The 22,722-nt window shown below is 41.4% G+C and overlaps 1 protein-coding gene across 5 annotated transcripts in view; it reads right to left on the bottom strand.

Annotated features, from left to right (window-relative positions):
- The window catches only part of LOC110461766 (dynein beta chain, flagellar outer arm-like), a 202,081-nt gene that overhangs the window by 78,362 nt on the left and 100,997 nt on the right, over positions 1–22,722 (bottom strand). For 3 of the 5 annotated variants that reach the window (XM_021515407.1, XM_021515403.1, XM_021515405.1), the window contains 14 exons: positions 18,245–18,373; positions 17,534–17,694; positions 16,162–16,288; positions 15,514–15,834; positions 13,117–13,280; positions 11,616–11,787; positions 11,040–11,276; positions 10,672–10,914; positions 9,557–9,574; positions 3,242–3,447; positions 2,295–2,461; positions 1,814–1,964; positions 1,035–1,191; positions 493–597 (listed from right to left, as the gene is read on the bottom strand). In XM_021515407.1, the coding sequence (XP_021371082.1) occupies positions 493–597; positions 1,035–1,191; positions 1,814–1,964; positions 2,295–2,461; positions 3,242–3,447; positions 9,557–9,574; positions 10,672–10,914; positions 11,040–11,276; positions 11,616–11,787; positions 13,117–13,280; positions 15,514–15,834; positions 16,162–16,288; positions 17,534–17,694; positions 18,245–18,373 (2,358 nt within the window). The remainder of the gene's footprint in view (positions 1–492; positions 598–1,034; positions 1,192–1,813; positions 1,965–2,294; positions 2,462–3,241; positions 3,448–9,556; positions 9,575–10,671; positions 10,915–11,039; positions 11,277–11,615; positions 11,788–13,116; positions 13,281–15,513; positions 15,835–16,161; positions 16,289–17,533; positions 17,695–18,244; positions 18,374–22,722) is intronic. The other 2 variants (XM_021515406.1, XM_021515404.1) reach the window with 1 other exon arrangement.

A 22,722-nucleotide genomic window follows, 5' to 3' on the forward strand; every position in this document is an offset into this window, starting at 1 on the left:
CAGGGAGACAGATGTATACTGACCTCGAGTTTAGAGATTTCGACCAGGGAGACAGATGTATACTGACCTCGAGTTTAGAGATTTCGACCAGGGAGACAGATGTATCCTGGCCTTGAGTTTAGAGATGTTGTCAAGGGAGACAGATGTATACTGACCTCGAGTTTAGAGATGTTGACAAGGAGACAGATGTATACTGACCGCGAGTTTAGAGATGTTGACCAGGGAGATAGATGTATACTGACCTTGAGTTTAGAGATGTTGACAAGGAGACAGATGTATACTGACCTTGAGTTCAAGGATTTTGAAGTATACTGGCCTTGAGTTTAGAGATTTTGACCAGGGAGACAGATGTTTACTGACCTTGAGTTTAGAGATTTTGACCAGGGAGACAGATGTATACTGGCCTTGAGTTTAGAGATTTTGACAAGGGAGACAGATGTATACTGACCTTGAGTTTAGAGATTTTGAAAAGGGAGACAGAAGTATACTAACCTTCTTGAGTTTAGAGATTTTGTCGAGCTGGGCCTTGACAACCTTGATCTGCTGTTCTGTGATGGCTGTGTCCTGACCAATCTGTGACAGAATCTTGATAGTGCCCTGAAGAATAAAACATCAGATGATGAACATTAAGGTTACCATGGTGTTTTCCTAATGTTAATGCCATTTGTCCAGGACCTCACCACATAAATTGCTCTATATATTTGTGCAATAAATTGACAGTTTAGAGTTTTGTATGGAGTGATTCTTGACTAGAAAATGATGTGCTGAGTTTGCACATTACTTGTACAGCCAAAATGGCAAAAGCAACAATGCCACAAAAACGGTTTCCATGTGACGGTTTCTAATGAAGATTTGTCTCTGTTCCGGTTTCATTCCCATTAGTGTCTATAAACTGGACAGAAACAGTAGTACCATACATGTTTATTCATATCACTCCTACTGCAATTAACATTGATTTCAAATCTATTTACAACAAGAAAAGCTGTTTGAATATGAGATCGGCCGTTAGATGGTGTTCATGACAATTTACTCACAGCCTTCCTCTCCTCCAGGACAATCATTTCGTGCTCCTGTTGTTTGCGGAGTTTGATAGCAACCTCATTTTCCCGTCGTATCTGGTTAAGTGAACTAGTCACAGCTTCATGCACTTCGTTCACCTCCTTGTGTTTGGTGCTAGCTAGGGAAATATACCTAAAATGGTCGACATATCAATACATGTTAGGGGTTTTAACATTATATCAACTGCAGTGAACACATGAATTTTAGATATTAAAGAAATATTATTTGAAACCCACCTTTGATAGGACAGTCAAAAGAGGCAAAGCATTTACACATCAATAGCAATATCCTAGCTGTCTATAATGACTTTAGACTATACAACACCCAGCCTATAACACATTCTGATTACTATATTATACATTGATGTCACAGGAGGCACGGTAGTCCAGTGGTAGGACGCCGGGCTCGTGACCGAAGGGTTGCGGGTTCGCGCCACGGCACAGCAATGTGTTGTATCTTTGAGCAAGATACTTTACTCCGCTTGTTCCAGTCTACTCAGCTGTAAATGAGCACATGGTTGGGCAGTGCTAGAATTGTTGAATGCTAGCTGGTAGCGCCGAAATGGCAGCTCCGGCTGTATGCTCCCCAGGGAGCTGAGAAAGGTATTGGCTGGTTGCAAAGGCCCTATAACCACGGATAATAATTTGTGAACCGATTTGAGACGACCTACGAACTAGGTTGTGATAAATCGGTATATAAGAACCTCCAAATATTATTATTATTATTATTGATATTTTGATGGTAGTGGCCTTACCTCTCTACAAACTTTTCGTAGGTTGTGTTGGTAATATGACGATACTCGCCAGAGTCCTTTTCCTGGCCATCCTGCTGACGAAGCACCAAGTGCATGGACGCTAGCATGTGAGCAATGTTTTCTCTTTGTATGTCTGTCATCCAGGTCACATCTGGTCAACACACAAACTCATATTTACATCTAGGGTCAAGTTAACCAATTAGGTTTACTAAATATTGTATCTTCACATGGGAAGTTATCAGCTAGGTTTTGTATTGATGGTAAGTTAAATAATACAGACAGTATTGTTTATTTGATGTATTCAAAGCCCCTAACTTCTTGAAGATGAAACAATGATAAACTAAGTCTTTGGTACATATATACGTACACTTAGCTATTTCAAAGTAATTACGAGAGAATTGATAGAACTACTGAAATTTTCAAAATCTGACTACATATTACAACAGTGAGTTAATCCTATAACGAGGAAGGGACCACTGACCTTTGAGGTGGTAGAGGGCGTGTTCCACCAGCTGTAGTTTGGACCAATGAGGTAGCCAGATAAAGTTTACACTCTTGGTGAATGCTGGGTACTCTCGGCATCGTCGCTGGAACATTTTACCACTGTCGCTAGAGATCAGGCAGATACGGAAGTTGTTCCTCACAGTCCTGTAACACAAATAGCCAGGCCATCTCAATGATAGGTAGATAGGATAAACCTATGGTTACAATATTGTTAGATGTTCCAAGTAAGTAAATTCAAAGCTGCTAAGAATCAATACCATAATCAGTTCTACCAATCCAAGCTGACACTGGCAACATTTCTGTTAACTAATTCAACAGGATTATGTGCACACGTGCATTGGAGGTGAGCATTTTCTTTGCTAACATAAACTAACTTGAAGCTCATGTACAAAACTAATTTGCATAAATTTCCAACTTGATTTTCGTGTCCTGCTCATGAGCTACTAGTAAGTGTCTAATGTGTAAAGGTTAGATTTGTCTGTATAGGTAGCTAAGCTACTGCTTACAGGTGGGGTGTCATAAGTGTAAATTAGGTGTCACAGGTGTAAGTTAGGTGACACAGGTGTAAGTGAGGTGTCGCAGGTGTAAGTGAGGTGTCACAGGTGTAAGTGAGGTGTCACAGGTGTAAGTGAGGTGTCGAAGGTGTAAGTGAGGTATCACAGGTGTAAGTGAGGTGTCACAGGTGTAAGTGAGGTGTCACAGGTGTATGCGAGGTGTCACAGGTGTAAGTTAGGTGTCACAGGTGTAAGTGAGGTGGCGCAGGTGTAAGTGAGGTGTTGCAGGTGTAAGTGAGGTGACGCAGGTGTAAGTGAGGTGTCACAGGTGTAAGTGAGGTGTCACAGGTGTAAGTGAGGTGTCACAGGTGTAAGTGAGGTGTTGCCTCACGTAAGCTACAGCCTTATACATATTGTACTGGTGACTTACTGTAGGAAGAAGTTCCAGGCAGTGTCCCTAGTATAAGTAAGTCCTGCCTGTGTCACCTCCGTTCTGATGGAGTTGATGATAGTTGTCTGCTCCTCATATGTAAACAGATGACTGATGGAGCCCCCTACGATGAACTCGATGAGGTAGACGAGGAAGTCCTCCTCTAGCAGTTCCTCCTCATGCAGCAGTAAAAGGATCTTTTCACCCTGTACAACACATTCATCAAATATCACTAATGGTAACTCTTAGTTTATATATTTCCACATTCCTTCCAACAAAAAGGCTGAAAAGAGAAATCAGATTATAAACATATCTGAGTCAGAGAAGAATTGTGAAGTTTCACAGATTTGTATGTATTTACTCTGAGTATCAGAAGTACATATGCTCTGTAGGTACTGTAGGGAGAAAGTATCACCAAACATTCTTCATACTGATTTTTATAACTGTTTGATACATTTACAAGGATGAAATGTGTTAAGGATACAGAAGCCATGTTTCAGTGATATTGGTCCCTCCATTCATGAAGAGTGCATACTAAATCTGTAAGCATCCTTTTTCAATTATGATGTATAGCTGACAAATGTAATATACAGGTAAAAATGAAGTGTAATACATGATTGTATACGAGTCAAAAACCATCAGTTTATCAAATGTTGTTTTTAAAGGGTTTTTCCCTCTTAAAACTGTGTCAATGAAAGTATAACAACATATAACAGAAAACAATAAAAGTCTAAATTATATGCCATACAAACCCTATCTGGAACACTAAATATACATTGCACAAACTGAACATTTCTAACATGATAGAAGATGACATAATTTCAAACATTTTAGTTTATAGTTTATTTTTTGTCTTTTCAAATTTGCAACATCAAAATTGAACTTAGGTTCAAAAATGTTTTTTCCTGTGTTGTACTGACATCAGAAAAAAAAAACTAAATTTGTATAACATATTTTTTTCAAATTGAATAAATGGATTATTGAAACTTAAAGACCAAGTGCTATAGCTAACACAGAAAAAGCTGGGAAGGAACACTTCCTGGGTGGTAATCGATTTCTCTGATAATAATTTTGACAATCAATGTACATAAAAAGTCCTATTAAATTGATATGATTTTATGAAAAACATGTTATTCAACTCAAATATTCATATGTAAAATAAATATTACACAGGAGATGTATAATTTAAATTTCCTATAAAATAAAGGATATACCAATTTAAACATATTATCAATATTAAAACTGAACTTAATGTGTAAAACAGTAAGATACAATAATAGGCAACAAAACCAATAAAACTAGCAACAGGCAACAAACTGATGTCCTTAATGGGTGTCACAGAAAGGATTGTAGAAGACTGAGGTTAACTATCTATACCAATCAGGGGCATGCGTGGGGCTGTGAACCTGACATGTATGATACAGTGGGGCTGTGAACCTGACATGTATGGTACAGTGGGGCTGTGAACCTGAAATGTATGGTACAGTAGGGCTGTGAACTTGACATGTATGATACAGTAGGGCTGTGAACTTGACATGTATGATACAGTGGGGCTGTGAACCTGACATGTATGATACAGTGGGGCTGTGAACTTGACATGTATGATACAGTGGGGCTGTGAACTTGACATGTATGATACAGTGGGGCTGTGAACCTGACATGTATGATACAGTGGGGCTGTGAACTTGACATGTATGATACAGTGGGGCTGTGAACTTGACATGTATGATACAGTGGGGCTGTGAACTTGACATGTATGATACAGTGGGGCTGTGAACTTGACATGTATGATACAGTGGGGCTGTGAACTTGACATGTATGATACAGTGGGGCTGTGAACTTGACATGTATGATACAGTGGGGCTGTGAACCTGACATGTATGATACAGTGGGGCTGTGAACTTGACATGTATGATACAGTGGGGCTGTGAACTTGACATGTATGATACAGTGGGGCTGTGAACTTGACATGTATGATACAGTGGGGCTGTGAACTTGACATGTATGATACAGTGGGGCTGTGAACTTGACATGTATGATACAGTGGGGCTGTGAACTTGACATGTATGATACAGTAGGGCTGTGAACTTGACATGTATGATACAGTGGGGCTGTGAACCTGACATGTATGATACAGTGGGGCTGTGAACTTGACATGTACAGTACAGTAGGGCTGTGAACCTGACATGTACAGTACAGTGGGGCTGTGAACTTGACATGTACAGTACAGTAGGGCTGTGAACTTGACATATATGGTACAGTGGGGCTGTGAACTTGACATGTATGATACAGTGGGGCTGTGAACCTGACATGTACAGTACAGTGGGACTGTGAACCTGACATGTATGGTACAGTGGGGCTGTGAACTTGACATGTAGGATACAGTGGGGCTGTGAACCTGACATGTATGATACAGTGGGGCTGTGAATTTGACATGTATGGTACAGTAGGGCTGTGAACCTGACATGTACAGTACAGTGGGACTGTGAACCTGACATGTATGGTACAGTGGGGCTGTGAACCTGACATGTACAGTACAGTGGGGCTGTGAACCTGACATGTATGATACAGTGGGGATGTGAACTTGACATGTATGATACAGTGGGGCTGTGAACCTGACATGTACAGTACAATGGGGCTGTGAACCTGACATGTATGATAGTGGGGCTGTGAACCTGACATGTATAGTACAGTGGGGCTGTGAACCTGACATGTACAGTACAGTGGGGCTGTGAACTTGACATGTATGATACAGTGGGGCTGTGAACTTGACATGTATGATACAGTGGGGCTGTGAACCTGACATGTACAGTACAATGGGGCTGTGAACCTGACATGTATGATAGTGGGGCTGTGAACCTGACATGTATAGTACAGTGGGGCTGTGAACCTGACATGTACAGTACAGTGGGGCTGTGAACTTGACATGTATGATACAGTGGGGCTGTGAACTTGACATGTATGATACAGTGGGGCTGTGAACCTGACATGTACAGTACAATGGGGCTGTGAACCTGACATGTATGATAGTGGGGCTGTGAACCTGACATGTATGATACAGTGGGGCTGTGAACCTGACATGTACAGTACAGTGGGGTTTTGAACCTGACATGTATGATACAGTGGGGCTGTGAACCTGACATGTATGAATTATTATTAATAATAACACTGTTCAATAATAAACTCTGTGGAGATAACCCTGGGCAGTAATAAACTCTGTGTGGGGATAACCCTGGGCAGTAATGATCTCTGTGTGGGGATAACACTGAACAGGTATAAACTCTGTGTGGGGATAACCCTGGGCAGTAATAAACTCTGTGTGGGAATAACACTGTACAGTAATAAAAACTGTGTAGGGAAAACACTGTGCAGTAATAAAATGTGTGTAGGGAAAACACTGTGCAGTAATAAACTCTGTGTGAGGATAACACTGTACAGTAACAAACTCTGTGTGGGAATAAAACTGTACAGGAATAAACTCTGTGTGGGGAGAACCCTGGGCAGTAATGATCGCTGTGTGGGGATAACACTGTAGAGTAATAAACTCTGTGTGGGATTAACACTGTACAGTAATAAAATCTGGGTGGGGAAAACACTGTACAGTAACAAACTCTGTGTGGGAATAACAATGTACAGGAATAAACTCTGAGTAGGAATAACACTGTACAGTAGTAAAATCTGAGTAGGGAAAACACTGTACAGTACTAAAATCTGTGTAGGGAAAAAACTGTACAGTAATAAAATCTTTGTAGGGAAAAGACTGTACAGTAATAAAGTCTGTGTGGGAATAACACTGTGCAGTAATAAAATGTGTGTAGGGAAAACACTGTATAGTAATAAACTCTGTGTGGTAATAAGACTGTACAGTAATAAAGTCTGTGTGGGAATAACACTGTGCAGTAATAAAATCTGTGTAGGGGAAACACTGTACAGTAATAAAATCTGGGTAAGGAAAACACTGTACAGTAAGAAACTCTGTGTGGGGATAACCCTGGGCAGTTATAACTAACTCTGTGTGGGGATAACCCTGGGCAGTTATAACTAACTCTGTGTGGGGATAACACTGTCCATTAATAAAATCTGTGTGGGGAAAACACTGTACAGTAATAAAATCTGGGAAGGGAAAACCCTGTACAGTAATAAATTCTGTGTAGGGAAAACACTGAACGGTAATAAACTCTGTGTTGGAATAACACTGTACAGTAGTAAACTCTGTGTGGGAATAACCCTGTACAGTAATAAAATCTGTTTAGGGAAAACACTGTACAGTATTAAACTCTGTGTGGGAATAACCCTGTACAGTAATAAAATCTGTGAAGGGAAAACCCTGTACAGTAATAAAATCTGTTTAGGGAAAACACTGTACAGTAACAAACTCTGTGTGGGAATAAAACTGTACAGTAATAAAATTGGTGTAGGGAAAAAACTGTACAGTAATAAAATTGGTGTAGGGAAAAAACTGTACAGTAGTAAACTCTGTGTGGGAATAACCCTGTACAGTAATAAAATCTGTTTAGGGAAAACACTGTACAGTAGTAAACTCTGTGTGGGAATAACCCTGTACAGTAATAAAATCTGGGTAAGGAAAACACTGTACAGTAATAAAAGCTGTTTAGGGAAAACACTGTACAGGAATAAAATCTGTGTAGGGAAAACAATGAACAGTAATAAACTCAGTGTGGGAATAACACTGTACGGTAATAAAATCTGTGTAGGGAAAAAACTGTACAGTAATAAACTATGTGTGGGAATCACACTTTACAGGAATAAAATCTGTGTAGGGAGAACACTGTACAGTAATAAAATCTGCGTGGGGATAACACTGTACAGTTATAAACTCTGTGTGGGGATAACAATGGACAGTTATAAACTATGTGTAGAGATTACCCTATACAATAATAATCTCTGTGTGGGGATAACCCTGGGCAGAAATAAACTCTGTGTGGGGATAACCCTGGGCAGTTATAACTAACTCTGTGTGGGGATAACACTCTACAGTAATAAAATCTGTGAAGGGAAAACCCTGTACAGTAATAAATTCTGTGTAGGGAAAACACTGTGCAGTAATAAAATCTGTGTAGTGAAACCACTGTACAGTAATAAACTCTTTGTGGGAATAACACTGTACAGAAATAAACTCTGTGGGGGGATAACACTCTACAGTAATAAAATCTGTGAAGGGAAAACACTGTACAGTACTAAAATCTGTGTAGGGAAAACAATGAACAGTAATAAACTCAGTGTGGGAATAACACTGTACGGTAATAAAATCTGTGTAGGAAAAACACTGTACAGTAATAAAATCTGGGTAAGGAAAACACTGTACAGTAATAAAATTGGTGTAGGGAAAAAACTGTACAGTAATAAAATTGGTGTAGGGAAAAAACTGTACAGTAATAAAATTGGTGTAGGGAAAAAACTGTACAGTAATAAACTATGTGTGGGAATCACACTTTACAGGAATAAAATCTGTGTAGGGAAAAAACTGTACAGTAGTAAACTCTGTGTGGGAATAACCCTGTACAGTAATAAAATCTGCGTGGGGATAACACTGTACAGAAATAAACTCTGTGTAGGGAAAACACTGGACAGTAATAAACTCTGTGTTGGAATAACACTGTACAGTAATAACATCTGTGTGGGGATAACACTCTACAGTAATAAAATCTGTGTGGGGAAAACACTATACAGTAATAAACTCTGTGGGGGGATAACACTGTACAGTAACAAAATCTGTGTAGGGAAAACCCTGTACAGTAATAAAATCTGGGAAGGGAAAACCCTGTACAGTAATAAAATCTGGGTAAGGAAAACACTGTACAGTAAGAAACTCTGTGTGGGAATAACCCTGTACAGTAATAAACTCTTTGTGGGGATAACACTGTACAGTTATAAACTCTGTGTGGGGATAACACTGTAGAGTAATAAACTCTGTGTGGGATTAACACTGTACAGTAATAAAACCTGTGTAGGGAAAACACTGAACGGTAATAAACTCTGTGTTGGAATAAAACTGTACAGTAATAAAATCTGGCAATGAGGCTGGGGAATCATCCTTGGAACAAGTGTGGAGATTACTCTGGGAGTGAGGGTGTAGGGGCGGGGATATATTGGTGGGAACGAGTGTGGAGATTACTTTGGGCGTGAGGGGGTAGGGTCGGGGATATATTGGTGGGAACAAGTGTGGAAATTACTTTGGGAGTGAGGGAGTAGGGTCGGGGATATATTGGTGGGAACAATTGTCTCCTCATAGTGTGCAAGGTATGCTGATAAAACACAAAGGGCAACATGCATAGGTGAAGTTGTTTTACATACAGAGCTGGAGCTGTTCACCTAGTAAAAACAAAATCATACTGCAATGTTAGGTTTAAGGTAGTTTGCATAGACATTTTTGTATCAATATGATGTTGATTATACTTTACATAGATGGAGTAGGAGGAGAGTACCTAGGACACTTAATGGGTGACAATTCTGAAGTATCATAGAACAAGGCAAACAGATGAAACAAAACTGTTTTTATGATCACATTTTCAGCAGATACAGAACCCCTTTCATAAATTCAGTCACCATACAGCTGTACTTAATGTTGAATTCAATTTAACACCATCATAATTGTCAAGGTAAAATTTGAACTGAGGTAATATGGGGTCCTTTCCATGTTACAACTAGAGAAACTGAGCAAGCTCACAGAGATATACCCCCGCTTACACTTACAGTGTTTCTTGAGCAGAGATTAAAGTTTCAAGGGCCATAACTACAGGGAAAATCACAAATTGCTTTTCATGCACATTTACATATGATGTACTTTCAATGTTACAAGTAACAAAAAAATCCAACAAACTGTGCTTACAAGGTTTCTGGAGCAGAGACTTTTAAGGACCATAACCTTAGGAAAACCAGTGGAATCACAAAATCCTCTTTTATGCACATCTACATATGATGTACTATCCAACACATGGTTAAGGAGGAGTTTGCTTACAAGGATCATGGACGGATGGACGGACAGACAGGGTGATTCCTATAGATCCTACAAAATTTGTTTGTAGGGGGGGGGGTATGGATAAGAATAAACTAGACTAAATGTGTGGGAGACCTTTTTGATGATGTGTAGAATAAGACTTCCCTGTATGAGTGACTGGCACCAATTGGTGTCACATCAATGGTTACGAAGATAAATCTAGTTTTAAGTCTGCTAATATCAGATGTTGAAACCAAGATAAAAGTTTTCATAAGATAAATCCTCCTATTAACTGAGGTTTCTTCAACTCCTTTAAATATGAAAGGAACATGGGGTTCCATCTTAGTTCTTCCTTAATATCTGAAATCTAGAGCCTTATCTACACCTGTACATTGGTCTATATAAACTTGACAACAAATTTATTAAACTTTTAATACAGATTTATCCAGTCTTTTGCTTAACATATACTGACCTTTGACCCAGCACGGGTGTAACCTTGCACGAGGTCGGCCTTGAATTGATCCATCTTATACTCTGCTGTGGCGCCCATAGAGGAGGGGTTGATCTGGTGTACAGTGTAGCCACACAGGTGGGCAGCCAGCTTCACAATGACAGTACAGCGCCCCGGGCAACCCTCTGCATTCAGTACAATATGGGCACTCTCATGGGGGGAGGCGATCGTACGCGCAATGCGACACACCTGCTCAACAACTGACTGTAACCACAAACACAAATCTGTACTTTAGTATTAGATTAATTCATAACTGTTCAAAATCAAGCTTACAAAGGATTTACACCAGAAGATTTTATTTGCTGTGAGGGAGTTTTTCTAACACTGACCTTGTACAGGGCTAATTTGATGCGAGGGTGTATTTTGTTGTACTCCTCCACACCTCGCTCCATCAGAGCCTTGGCTTCAGTCTGAATGTATATAGGTTTGTAAAGATCTGTGCGTGCGTCCTCCTCGGACACCTGAGAGCTGTGGCGCATGTCTATCATACCAGCGGTGACCACTCCACTGTCCTGTTCTATCAGGTTACTGAACAAAGGACGCCGCGTCTTAATGAGTAGCTGGATCTGTATAGAACACAAGATTTTCATGGGAATTGGCCAAACTCCAACGATTTTGTAACTTGTAACGTATCCAAAGAAATAAAACAATAACCAATATAATTAATGATTTGTAGATTAAAGCATTTTAAATATAAAAAGAAAGAAAATCTAATTGAATTGAAATAACAGGCTTAAGAGTAAAGTGGTGATATTTGGGAGAACAATTAATGTATACAGGTTAGATGATCTCCCCTTAGACTAAATTAAGTGGTACCTCAATATTGTAAATTATAAAAGAGGTTGACATGTACAGTGGTTGTAGTAACGGAGGTGGTCTGTGTGGCTGACTTTGGTATTACTTACGTATTCATCTGCTGTAAACTCCTTTTTGACAGCTGTTGAGAACGCCTGTTTGAATCGCCGGAAATCAACATCCAGCACCATACGATGGCCATATACCCAGAACGTCTCATGTTGCCACAGTAACAGTACATTCTTCTTAGAGCAACCAGGTTGTAGGGACAAACAGAGATTCCTGTACAACAGAGTATAACATTACAACCAGGTTGTAGGGACAAACAAGGATTCCTGTACAACAGAGTACAACATTACAACCAGGTTATTGTTGGGACAAACAGAGATTCCTGTACAACAGAGTATAACATTACAACCAGGTTGTAGGGACAAGGTAGAGATTCCTGTACAACATAGTATAACATTACAACCAGGTTGTAGGGACAAACAGAGATTCCTGTACAACAGAGTATAACATTACAACCAGGTTGTAGGGACAAACAAGGATTCCTGTACAACAGAGTACAACATTACAACCAGGTTATTGTTGGGACAAACAGAGATTCCTGTACAACAGAGTATAACATTACAACCAGGTTGTAGGGACAAGGTAGAGATTCCTGTACAACATAGTATAACATTACAACCAGGTTGTAGGGACAAACAGAGATTCCTGTACAACAGAGTATAACATTACAACCAGGTTGTAGGGACAAACAAGGATTCCTGTACAACAGAGTACAACATTACAACCAGGTTATTGTTGGGACAAACAGAGATTCCTGTACAACAGAGTATAACATTACAACCAGGTTGTAGGGACAAGGTAGAGATTCCTGTACAACATAGTATAACATTACAACCAGGTTGTAGGGACAAACAGAGATTCCTGTACAACAGAGTATAACATTACAACCAGGTTGTAGGGACAAACAAGGATTCCTGTACAACAGAGTACAACATTACAACCAGGTTATTGTTGGGACAAACAGAGATTCCTGTACAACAGAGTATAACATTACAACCAGGTTGTAGGGACAAGGTAGAGATTCCTGTACAACATAGTATAACATTACAACCAGGTTGTAGGGACAAACAGAGATTCCTGTACAACAGAGTATAACATTACAACCAGGTTGTAGGGACAAACAAGGATTCCTGTACAACAGAGTACAACATTACAACCAGGTTATTGTTGGGACAAACAGAGATTCCTGTACAACAGAGTATAACATTACAACCAGGTTGTAGGGACAAGCAGAGATTCCTGTACATCAGAGTATAACATTACAACCAGGTTGTAGGGACAAACAAGGATTCCTGTACAACAGAGTACAACATTACAACCAGGTTATTGTTGGGACAAACAGAGATTCCTGTACAACAGAGTATAACATAACAACCAGGTTATTGTAGGGACAAACAGAGATTCCTGTACAACAGAGTATAGCATTACAACCAGGTTCATTACAGAAGCTTAAAAGTTTATCTACATTACATATACACACAAAAGCTATAGTGTTTATAGAGTTTACTGTTTATCCTTGGGTAACTAACATGAAGGACATACTTAAATATGGTGGACAGGTCTCTGACAGTGAAGATGTAGTGACATCGCTGGGCAGTCGGTAGAAACATGGAGCGCAGTCTGTCCTGGAGCTCCACGTTAACCTGTACAATCAGCGACAGCAGCCTCCTCATGGCATCCTCCTCCTCCCTCTGTAGGGTCTGGGCCTGGGGCAAAAGAGAAAGGTTTCAAATTAACAAGATTCAGGAGTGATAGTGTTAATACAACACAGTTTTCAGCACAAAGTTCAGTGTAAATTACGCCGTGGACAAAGGCCAATTTAACAGAGGTCACAAGTCCAAGTGTTGGTGAAACAGTCCTCCTAGCTGAAGTTTGATGTGATATGGTCTCTAGAGTAAAGGTAACTTTTAAAGGGGCAGTCATGTGACCTTAACAGGGGTTGTTATGTGACCTTTACAAAGTTCCATGTGACTTAAACAGGGACTGTTATGTGACCTTAACAGGGGCAGTAATGTGACCTTAACAAGCAGTCATGTGACATTAACCGGCAGTCATTTGACCTTAACAAAGCCAGTTACGTGACCTTAACAGAGTCGGCTGTCATGTGACTTAAATGGGTAGTCATGTTACCTGAACAGTAACTGTCATGTGACCTAAACAGTGACTGTCATGTACCTTAACAGGGACGGTCATGTATCTTAACAGAGGCTGTCATGTACCTTAACAGAGTAGGCAGTCATGTACCTTAACAGAGAAGGCTGTCATGTAACTTAACAGAGTAGGCTGTGTTGTAACTTAACAGGGACTGTCATGTACCTTAACAGGGACTGTCATGTACCTTAACAGAGTAGGCTGTGTTGTACCTTAACAGAGTAGGCTGTGTTGTACCTTAACAGGGACTGTCATGTACCTTAACAGAGTAGGCTGTCATGTACCTTAACAGAGAAGGCTGTCATGTACCTTAACAGAGGCTGTAATGTACCATAACAGAGGCTGTCATGTACCTTAACAGAGGCTGTCATGTACCTTAACAGGGACTGTCATGTACCTTAACAGAGTCGGCTGTCTTGTACCTTAACAGGGACTGTCATGTACCTTAACAGAGTAGGCTGTCTTGTATCTTAACAGAGGCTGACATGTACCTTAACAAGGGACTGTCATGTACCTTAACAGAGGCTGTCATGTACCATAACAGAGTCAGCTGTCTTGTACCTTAACAGGGACTGTCATGTACCTTAACAGAGTCGGCTGTCATGTACCTTAACAGGGACTGGCATGTACCTTAACAGAGTAGGCTGTCATGTACCTTAACAGAGGCTGTCATGTACCTTAACAGAGCCTATCATGTACCTTAACAGAGGCTGTCATGTACCATAACAGAGTCAGCTGTCGTGTACCTTAACAGGGACTGTCATGTACCTTAACAGAGTCGGCTGTGTTGTTCCTTAACAGGGACTGTCATGTACCTTAACAGAGTAGGCTGTCATGTCCCTTAACAGAGGCTGTCATGTACCTTAACAGAGGCTATCATGTGACCTTAACAGGGACTGCCATGTACCTTAACAGAGTCGGCTGTCATGTACCTTAACAGGGACTGGCATGTACCTTAACAGAGTCGGCTGTGTTGTTCCTTAACAGGGACTGTCATGTACCTTAACAGGGACTGTCATGTACCTTAACAGGAACTGTCATGTACCTTAACAGGGATGGTCATGTACCTTAACAGGGACGGTCATTTACCTTTACAGAGGCTGTCATGTACCTTAACAGGGACTGTCATGTACCTTTACAGAGACTGTCATGTGACCTTAACAGGGACTGTCATGTACCTTAACAGGGACTGTCATGTACCTTAACAGGGACGGTCATTTACCTTAACAGAGACTGTCATGTATCTTAACAGGGACGGTCATGTACCTTTACAGAGGCTGTCATGTACCTTAACAGAGGCTATCATGTGACCTTAACAGGGACTGCCATGTACCTTAACAGGGACGGTCATTTACCTTTACAGAGGCTGTCATGTACCTTAACAGGGACTGTCATGTACCTTTACAGAGACTGTCATGGACCTTTACAGAGGCTGTCATGTATCTTAACAGAGGCTGTCATGTACCTTAACAGGGACTGTCATGTACCTTAACAGGGACTGTCATGTACCTTTACAGAGGCTGTCATGTACCTTAACAGAGGCTGCCATGTTTGTTAACAAAGCCCCATGTGACTTTTAATCTTTCTGTGCCGCAACTCTGGTCTGGAATCCTAACTAGACTCATGTTAAATTTGAGAGTCACCTCTACAGAGGAATCTCACACATTATCAGAATTAAACTTACTTTTAAAAATGTAAGCATGCATAGTTATACCAGCCATAAAACCAAGTAGTGAACCAGTGTTAATGGTTTCCCCAGAGCCATGTTAGATGACAACAGTTATCTACCTTCTCATCATGGCCATGATGTCCCCCGGCAAGGTTGGCACCACTGGACGTCTCTGGGGTGATGAAGTGTGTGTGAAGGAGGGTCGAGAAGATCGTCTGCAGGTCGGAGCTGGTGGGGTAGGGACAGCCAAACACAGCAAAGTGTCGCAGAAAGCGCTGGCTGATGGCGGGTACATTGGCCGTCGTATGTGGGTTGATGGTGCTGACATATGTCACATTCTTGACATAGCGCCAAGCGTGTGAATCCTGGTTGTAAAAGCCTCCGTCGTCGATGTGTTCCCTGACCAACTCTATAGCAGTCTGGTGGCCGTACTTGTCAACCTGCAACATGTTACAGTATATTGTAGCCCATCTACTTAACAGATGGTTGAAATATAACAACAACAATAATAACAACGTCAGGTCCAGGGACTAAAAACAATTTTATGTAGGTAGGCATTGAAATTAATATTCTATTGTATTGATGTATGGTGTTTGAAATTGTTTTATTGTTTTACTGTAAAGCACTAAATGTGTCCTGTTTTATCATTTGTGTTATTTCTTACTTTGAAGCAAAAAAGTTTGAAACTAGTGAAGAAAATGGCAATATTCTATTTATATCATCTTCAGAAGGAATAGAAACATCAGCAGTGATGTTGACATACATACCTGGGATAGGTTGATGTCATCAACCAGACATAGGAGGCGCTTGTTGCCCTTGGGGACATATGTGCGGCCATGTTTCCATTCAAGCCGTCCGTCCAGACGGTCATACAACAGACGGGCATTGGTGAACCTGGAAATGAAATTGCACCAATATCTTATACATTACAGTTTGGGCTCTACTTCTCAATACCAAGGGGGACAGTATCCTTTTTAATACAGCATTTCGTGTTCTGGTCCCAAAGATGCTGCTAAGCAAATCTAGTTGAAACACAATCAACTGATCAAGAGGAGTAGGCTTTAAACAATTTAAAACCATTTTTTTTCCTTTGGGCATTGTCCCTCAGTTGCCAGGGGAGCTTCACCCTCCCTTTACACAATAACTGATTCCAAGGTTCTAAGGACCAAATAGGCTTCTAAAGTGAGTTTGGATCTTTTGTATGTGGACATAGTTATGAGCCTGTGATGGAGCCAAACCCCTTGGCCAAATTAATCCTGAAAGCGTGAGTATATTTGTCTCTTCATGCCTAGTGAACGCCCGTATTGTTAAAAAGAGGGGATCACAACTCTTTCCAAGTTATGAAACAGGTTTAAGGTCGATCCCGGTCTCATGAATCTGTTATGGGTTTTTTCATGTCTTTAATTGTATATTAGGCTGGATCTGCAATTATCATGATTCAGGAACTAAGTCACTATTTCTGGGACCAGGCTACAGGTGCCAATGCTGGTAGCATGATTGTGTTTGTATGGGTATGGAGTGGTAGCTCAACTTTTCATGTAATGATCCCTGGGGGTGAGGACAAACTTTGGATCAGATCCTAGTAGCATTGTTGTATCTATTTCTTAATGCCAAGCAAAACTTCAAGAAGTTTCAGGTAGGGGTTCTTGGTCATTGCCAAGATATGATGCAGGGATTAAGTGTCCTGGGCAGTGCTGACTCCAAGGTCAATCCTTGGAGCATGAATGTATCAACATGTATTTCCTCTATTGGGCTCTACCCCTCTGCTCCCCAGTTTATACCATATGTTGAGATTCCTTGGCCTAACAATGGCTTGGTCAAAATCCACTGACCCATTTAAGACTAGTAGCATTTGAAATGAAAAAGTTGATGGAACACCATGGCATAGGCTCACCTGTCCTTCAGACCCGGTTAGCTAAATTCTCTGTTAACACTATGTAACATGTTGTAGCTGGTCGATGAACCACTAATTTTTCTAACCTCTAATCTATTAATCTTTTACAAACAGACTTATGTTACCGACCTCCCTTCCCTTCCATTCTCAATGTTGTAAACTTGTATAAACATGGTATAATTTAGACATTTTTAAGCTCAGCATATTTAATTACTCACACACATATAACCTCCCACATCATTTACCTGTTAGCCTGTACTGTAAGAGAGAGGACCTCAGCGACCTCTCCTGAACAAACTGTGCGAATCCTCTCATTGATGATGGCTGTCTTACCACAGCCATTCTCACCCACCAACACCACAGGTTTACCGTAGTCAGACAGCGTACCCAACAGGTACATCAGTTGCTGAAAAACATTGTTGTAAACATATCGTGAGAAAACTTTAAACAACAAATAAGCGACGCAAGGTGACATCATTGTTAACATAGTGACATTATTGTTAACAAACATTTACATCAAACTATAAAACTCTATTGGTACTGTGTGTACAAAGGTCTACTATAGAACTCACCTCTATTGCACTGTGTGTACAAAGGACTACCATAGAACTCATCTCTATTAGTACTGTGGGTACAAAGGCCTACCATAGAACTCACCGCAATTGGTACTGTGTGTAAAAAGGTTTACCATAGAACTCACCTCTACTGGTACTGTGTGTACAAGGGCTACCATAAAAATCACCTCTATTGGTACTGTGTGTACAAAGGTCTACCATAGAACTCATCTCTATTAGTACTGTGTGTACAAAGGCCTACCATAAAACTCACCTCTATTGGTACTGTGTGTACAAAGGTCTACCATAGAACTCTCCTCAATTGGTACTGTGTGTACAAGGTCTACCATAAAACTCACATCTATTGGTACTGTGTGTACAAAGGCCTACCATAGAACTCACCTCTATTGGTACTGTGTGTACAAAGGCCTCTGAAGAGATACCGGAGTGAGGGTCACCACTGTAGTTAGTAATACTGTCACACCAGCGTGTAAACTCATGGCTCTCACTGTCCACATAGTAGTCAAACACCTACAGCAGTAAATAGGTTGTAATAATGGTATAAGTCTAAAAGTAACCAAAACATTTTAACGATTTTCTTTAAAGATTAAGTTAATCCCAATGCACAATGAAAATACAACATTTTACTGCATCAGGTTCTTTGAATCATGGGGTGAAATGGTTGTGTTTGATAATATATAAAGTTTCATACAAAATGATACATCAGTGTGTAAAGAAGATCAATCAAACAAGGAATGTACTGACGGAGTAGTGTACTAGTTGTGTGTCTGTAGTGTGTGGGTGATATGTATGTAGTGTGTGGGTGATATGTATGTAGTGTGTGGGTGATATGTCTGTAGTGTGTGGGTGATATGTCTGTAGTGTGTGGGTGATATGTCTGTAGTGTGTGGTTGATATGTATGTAGTGTACTAGTTGTATGTCTGTAGTGTGTGGGTGATATGTCTGTAGTGTGTGGGTGATATGTATGTAGTGTACTGGTTGTGTGTCTGTAGTGTGTGGGTGATATGTCTGTAGTGTGTGGGTGATATGTCTGTAGTGTGTGGGTGATATGTCTGTAGTGTGTGGGTGATATGTCTGTAGTGTGTGGGTGATATGTCTGTAGTGTGTGGGTGATATGTCTGTAGTGTGTGGGTGATATGTCTGTAGTGTGTGGGTGATATGTCTGTAGTGTGTGGGTGATATGTCTGTAGTGTGTGGGTGATATGTCTGTAGTGTGTGGGTGATATGTCTGTAGTGTGTGGGTGATATGTCTGTAGTGTGTGGGTGATATGTCTGTAGTGTGTGGGTGATATGTCTGTAGTGTGTGGGTGATATGTCTGTAGTGTGTGGGTGATATGTCTGTAGTGTGTGGGTGATATGTCTGTAGTGTGTGGGTGATATGTCTGTAGTGTGTGGGTGATATGTCTGTAGTGTGTGGGTGATATGTCTGTAGTGTGTGGGTGATATGTCTGTAGTGTGTGGGTGATATGTCTGTAGTGTGTGGGTGATATGTCTGTAGTGTGTGGGTGATATGTCTGTAGTGTGTGGGTGATATGTCTGTAGTGTGTGGGTGATATGTCTGTAGTGTGTGGGTGATATGTCTGTAGTGTGTGGGTGATATGTCTGTAGTGTGTGGGTGATATGTCTGTAGTGTGTGGGTGATATGTCTGTAGTGTGTGGGTGATATGTATGTAGTGTACTGGTTGTGTGTCTGTAGTGTGTGGGTGATATGTCTGTAGTGTGTGGGTGATATGTCTGTAGTGTGTGGGTGATATGTCTGTAGTGTGTGGGTGATATGTCTGTAGTGTGTGGGTGATATGTCTGTAGTGTGTGGGTGATATGTCTGTAGTGTGTGGGTGATATGTCTGTAGTGTGTGGGTGATATGTCTGTAGTGTGTGGGTGATATGTCTGTAGTGTGTGGGTGATATGTCTGTAGTGTGTGGGTGATATGTCTGTAGTGTGTGGGTGATATGTCTGTAGTGTGTGGGTGATATGTCTGTAGTGTGTGGGTGATATGTCTGTAGTGTGTGGGTGATATGTCTGTAGTGTGTGGGTGATATGTCTGTAGTGTGTGGGTGATATGTCTGTAGTGTGTGGGTGATATGTCTGTAGTGTGTGGGTGATATGTCTGTAGTGTGTGGGTGATATGTCTGTAGTGTGTGGGTGATATGTCTGTAGTGTGTGGGTGATATGTCTGTAGTGTGTGGGTGATATGTTTGTAGTGTGTGGGTGATATGTCTGTAGTGTGTGGGTGATATGTCTGTAGTGTGTGGGTGATATGTCTGTAGTGTGTGGGTGATATGTCTGTAGTGTGTGGGTGATATGTCTGTAGTGTGTGGGTGATATGTCTGTAGTGTGTGGGTGATATGTCTGTAGTGTGTGGGTGATATGTCTGTAGTGTGTGGGTGATATGTCTGTAGTGTGTGGGTGATATGTCTGTAGTGTGTGGGTGATATGTCTGTAGTGTGTGGGTGATATGTCTGTAGTGTGTGGGTGATATGTCTGTAGTGTGTGGGTGATATGTCTGTAGTGTGTGGGTGATATGTCTGTAGTGTGTGGGTGATATGTCTGTAGTGTGTGGGTGATATGTCTGTAGTGTGTGGGTGATATGTCTGTAGTGTGTGGGTGATGTGTCTGTAGTGTGTGGGTGATATGTCTGTAGTGTGTGGGTGATATGTCTGTAGTGTGTGGGTGATATGTCTGTAGTGTGTGGGTGATATGTCTGTAGTGTGTGGGTGATATGTCTGTAGTGTGTGGGTGATATGTCTGTAGTGTGTGGGTGATATGTCTGTAGTGTGTGGGTGATATGTCTGTAGTGTGTGGGTGATATGTCTGTAGTGTGTGGGTGATATGTCTGTAGTGTGTGGGTGATATGTCTGTAGTGTGTGGGTGATATGTCTGTAGTGTGTGGGTGATATGTCTGTAGTGTGTGGGTGATATGTCTGTAGTGTGTGGGTGATATGTCTGTAGTGTGTGGGTGATATGTCTGTAGTGTGTGGGTGATATGTCTGTAGTGTGTGGGTGATATGTCTGTAGTGTGTGGGTGATATGTCTGTAGTGTGTGGGTGATATGTCTGTAGTGTGTGGGTGATATGTCTGTAGTGTGTGGGTGATATGTCTGTAGTGTGTGGGTGATATGTCTGTAGTGTGTGGGTGATATGTCTGTAGTGTGTGGGTGATATGTCTGTAGTGTGTGGGTGATATGTCTGTAGTGTGTGGGTGATATGTCTGTAGTGTGTGGGTGATATGTCTGTAGTGTGTGGGTGATATGTCTGTAGTGTGTGGGTGATATGTCTGTAGTGTGTGGGTGATATGTCTGTAGTGTGTGGGTGATATGTCTGTAGTGTGTGGGTGATATGTCTGTAGTGTGTGGGTGATATGTCTGTAGTGTGTGGGTGATATGTCTGTAGTGTGTGGGTGATATGTCTGTAGTGTGTGGGTGATATGTCTGTAGTGTGTGGGTGATATGTCTGTAGTGTGTGGGTGATATGTCTGTAGTGTGTGGGTGATATGTCTGTAGTGTGTGGGTGATATGTCTGTAGTGTGTGGGTGATATGTCTGTAGTGTGTGGGTGATATGTCTGTAGTGTGTGGGTGATATGTCTGTAGTGTGTGGGTGATATGTCTGTAGTGTGTGGGTGATATGTCTGTAGTGTGTGGGTGATATGTCTGTAGTGTGTGGGTGATATGTCTGTAGTGTGTGGGTGATATGTCTGTAGTGTGTGGGTGATATGTCTGTAGTGTGTGGGTGATATGTCTGTAGTGTGTGGGTGATATGTCTGTAGTGTGTGGGTGATATGTCTGTAGTGTGTGGGTGATATGTCTGTAGTGTGTGGGTGATATGTCTGTAGTGTGTGGGTGATATGTCTGTAGTGTGTGGGTGATATGTCTGTAGTGTGTGGGTGATATGTCTGTAGTGTGTGGGTGATATGTCTGTAGTGTGTGGGTGATATGTCTGTAGTGTGTGGGTGATATGTCTGTAGTGTGTGGGTGATATGTCTGTAGTGTGTGGGTGATATGTCTGTAGTGTGTGGGTGATATGTCTGTAGTGTGTGGGTGATATGTCTGTAGTGTGTGGGTGATATGTCTGTAGTGTGTGGGTGATATGTCTGTAGTGTGTGGGTGATATGTCTGTAGTGTGTGGGTGATATGTCTGTAGTGTGTGGGTGATATGTCTGTAGTGTGTGGGTGATATGTCTGTAGTGTGTGGGTGATATGTCTGTAGTGTGTGGGTGATATGTCTGTAGTGTGTGGGTGATATGTCTGTAGTGTGTGGGTGATATGTCTGTAGTGTGTGGGTGATATGTCTGTAGTGTGTGGGTGATATGTCTGTAGTGTGTGGGTGATATGTCTGTAGTGTGTGGGTGATATGTCTGTAGTGTGTGGGTGATATGTCTGTAGTGTGTGGGTGATATGTATGTAGTGTGTGGGTGATATGTATGTAGTGTACTGGTTGTGTGTCTGTAGTGTGTGGGTGATATGTATGTAGTGTGTGGGTGATATGTATGTAGTGTACTGGTTGTGTGTCTGTAGTGTGTGGGTGATATGTATGTAGTGTACTGTGCCCTCTTCTTAGTGTGTTGAATGTGTGATAGCTCACCGTGCCCTCCCCTGAGTGCATTGTATGTGTGATGACTCACCTTGCCCTCCCCTGAGTGTTGAATGTGTGATGGCTCACTGTGCCCCTTCCCTGAGTGTGTTGAATGTGTGATGACTCACTGTGCCCTCCCCTGAGTGTGTTGAATGTGTGATGACTCACTGTGCCCTCCCCTGAGTGTATTGTATGTGTGATAACTCACCTTGCCCTCCCCTGAGTGTGTTGTATGTGTGATAACTCACCTTGCCCTCCCATGAGTGTGTTGTATGTGTGATAACTCAC

The sequence above is a fragment of the Mizuhopecten yessoensis genome, unplaced genomic scaffold (assembly GCF_002113885.1).
Source record: "Mizuhopecten yessoensis strain PY_sf001 unplaced genomic scaffold, ASM211388v2 scaffold10659, whole genome shotgun sequence".
NCBI classification, from domain to species: Eukaryota; Metazoa; Mollusca; class Bivalvia; order Pectinida; family Pectinidae; genus Mizuhopecten; species Mizuhopecten yessoensis.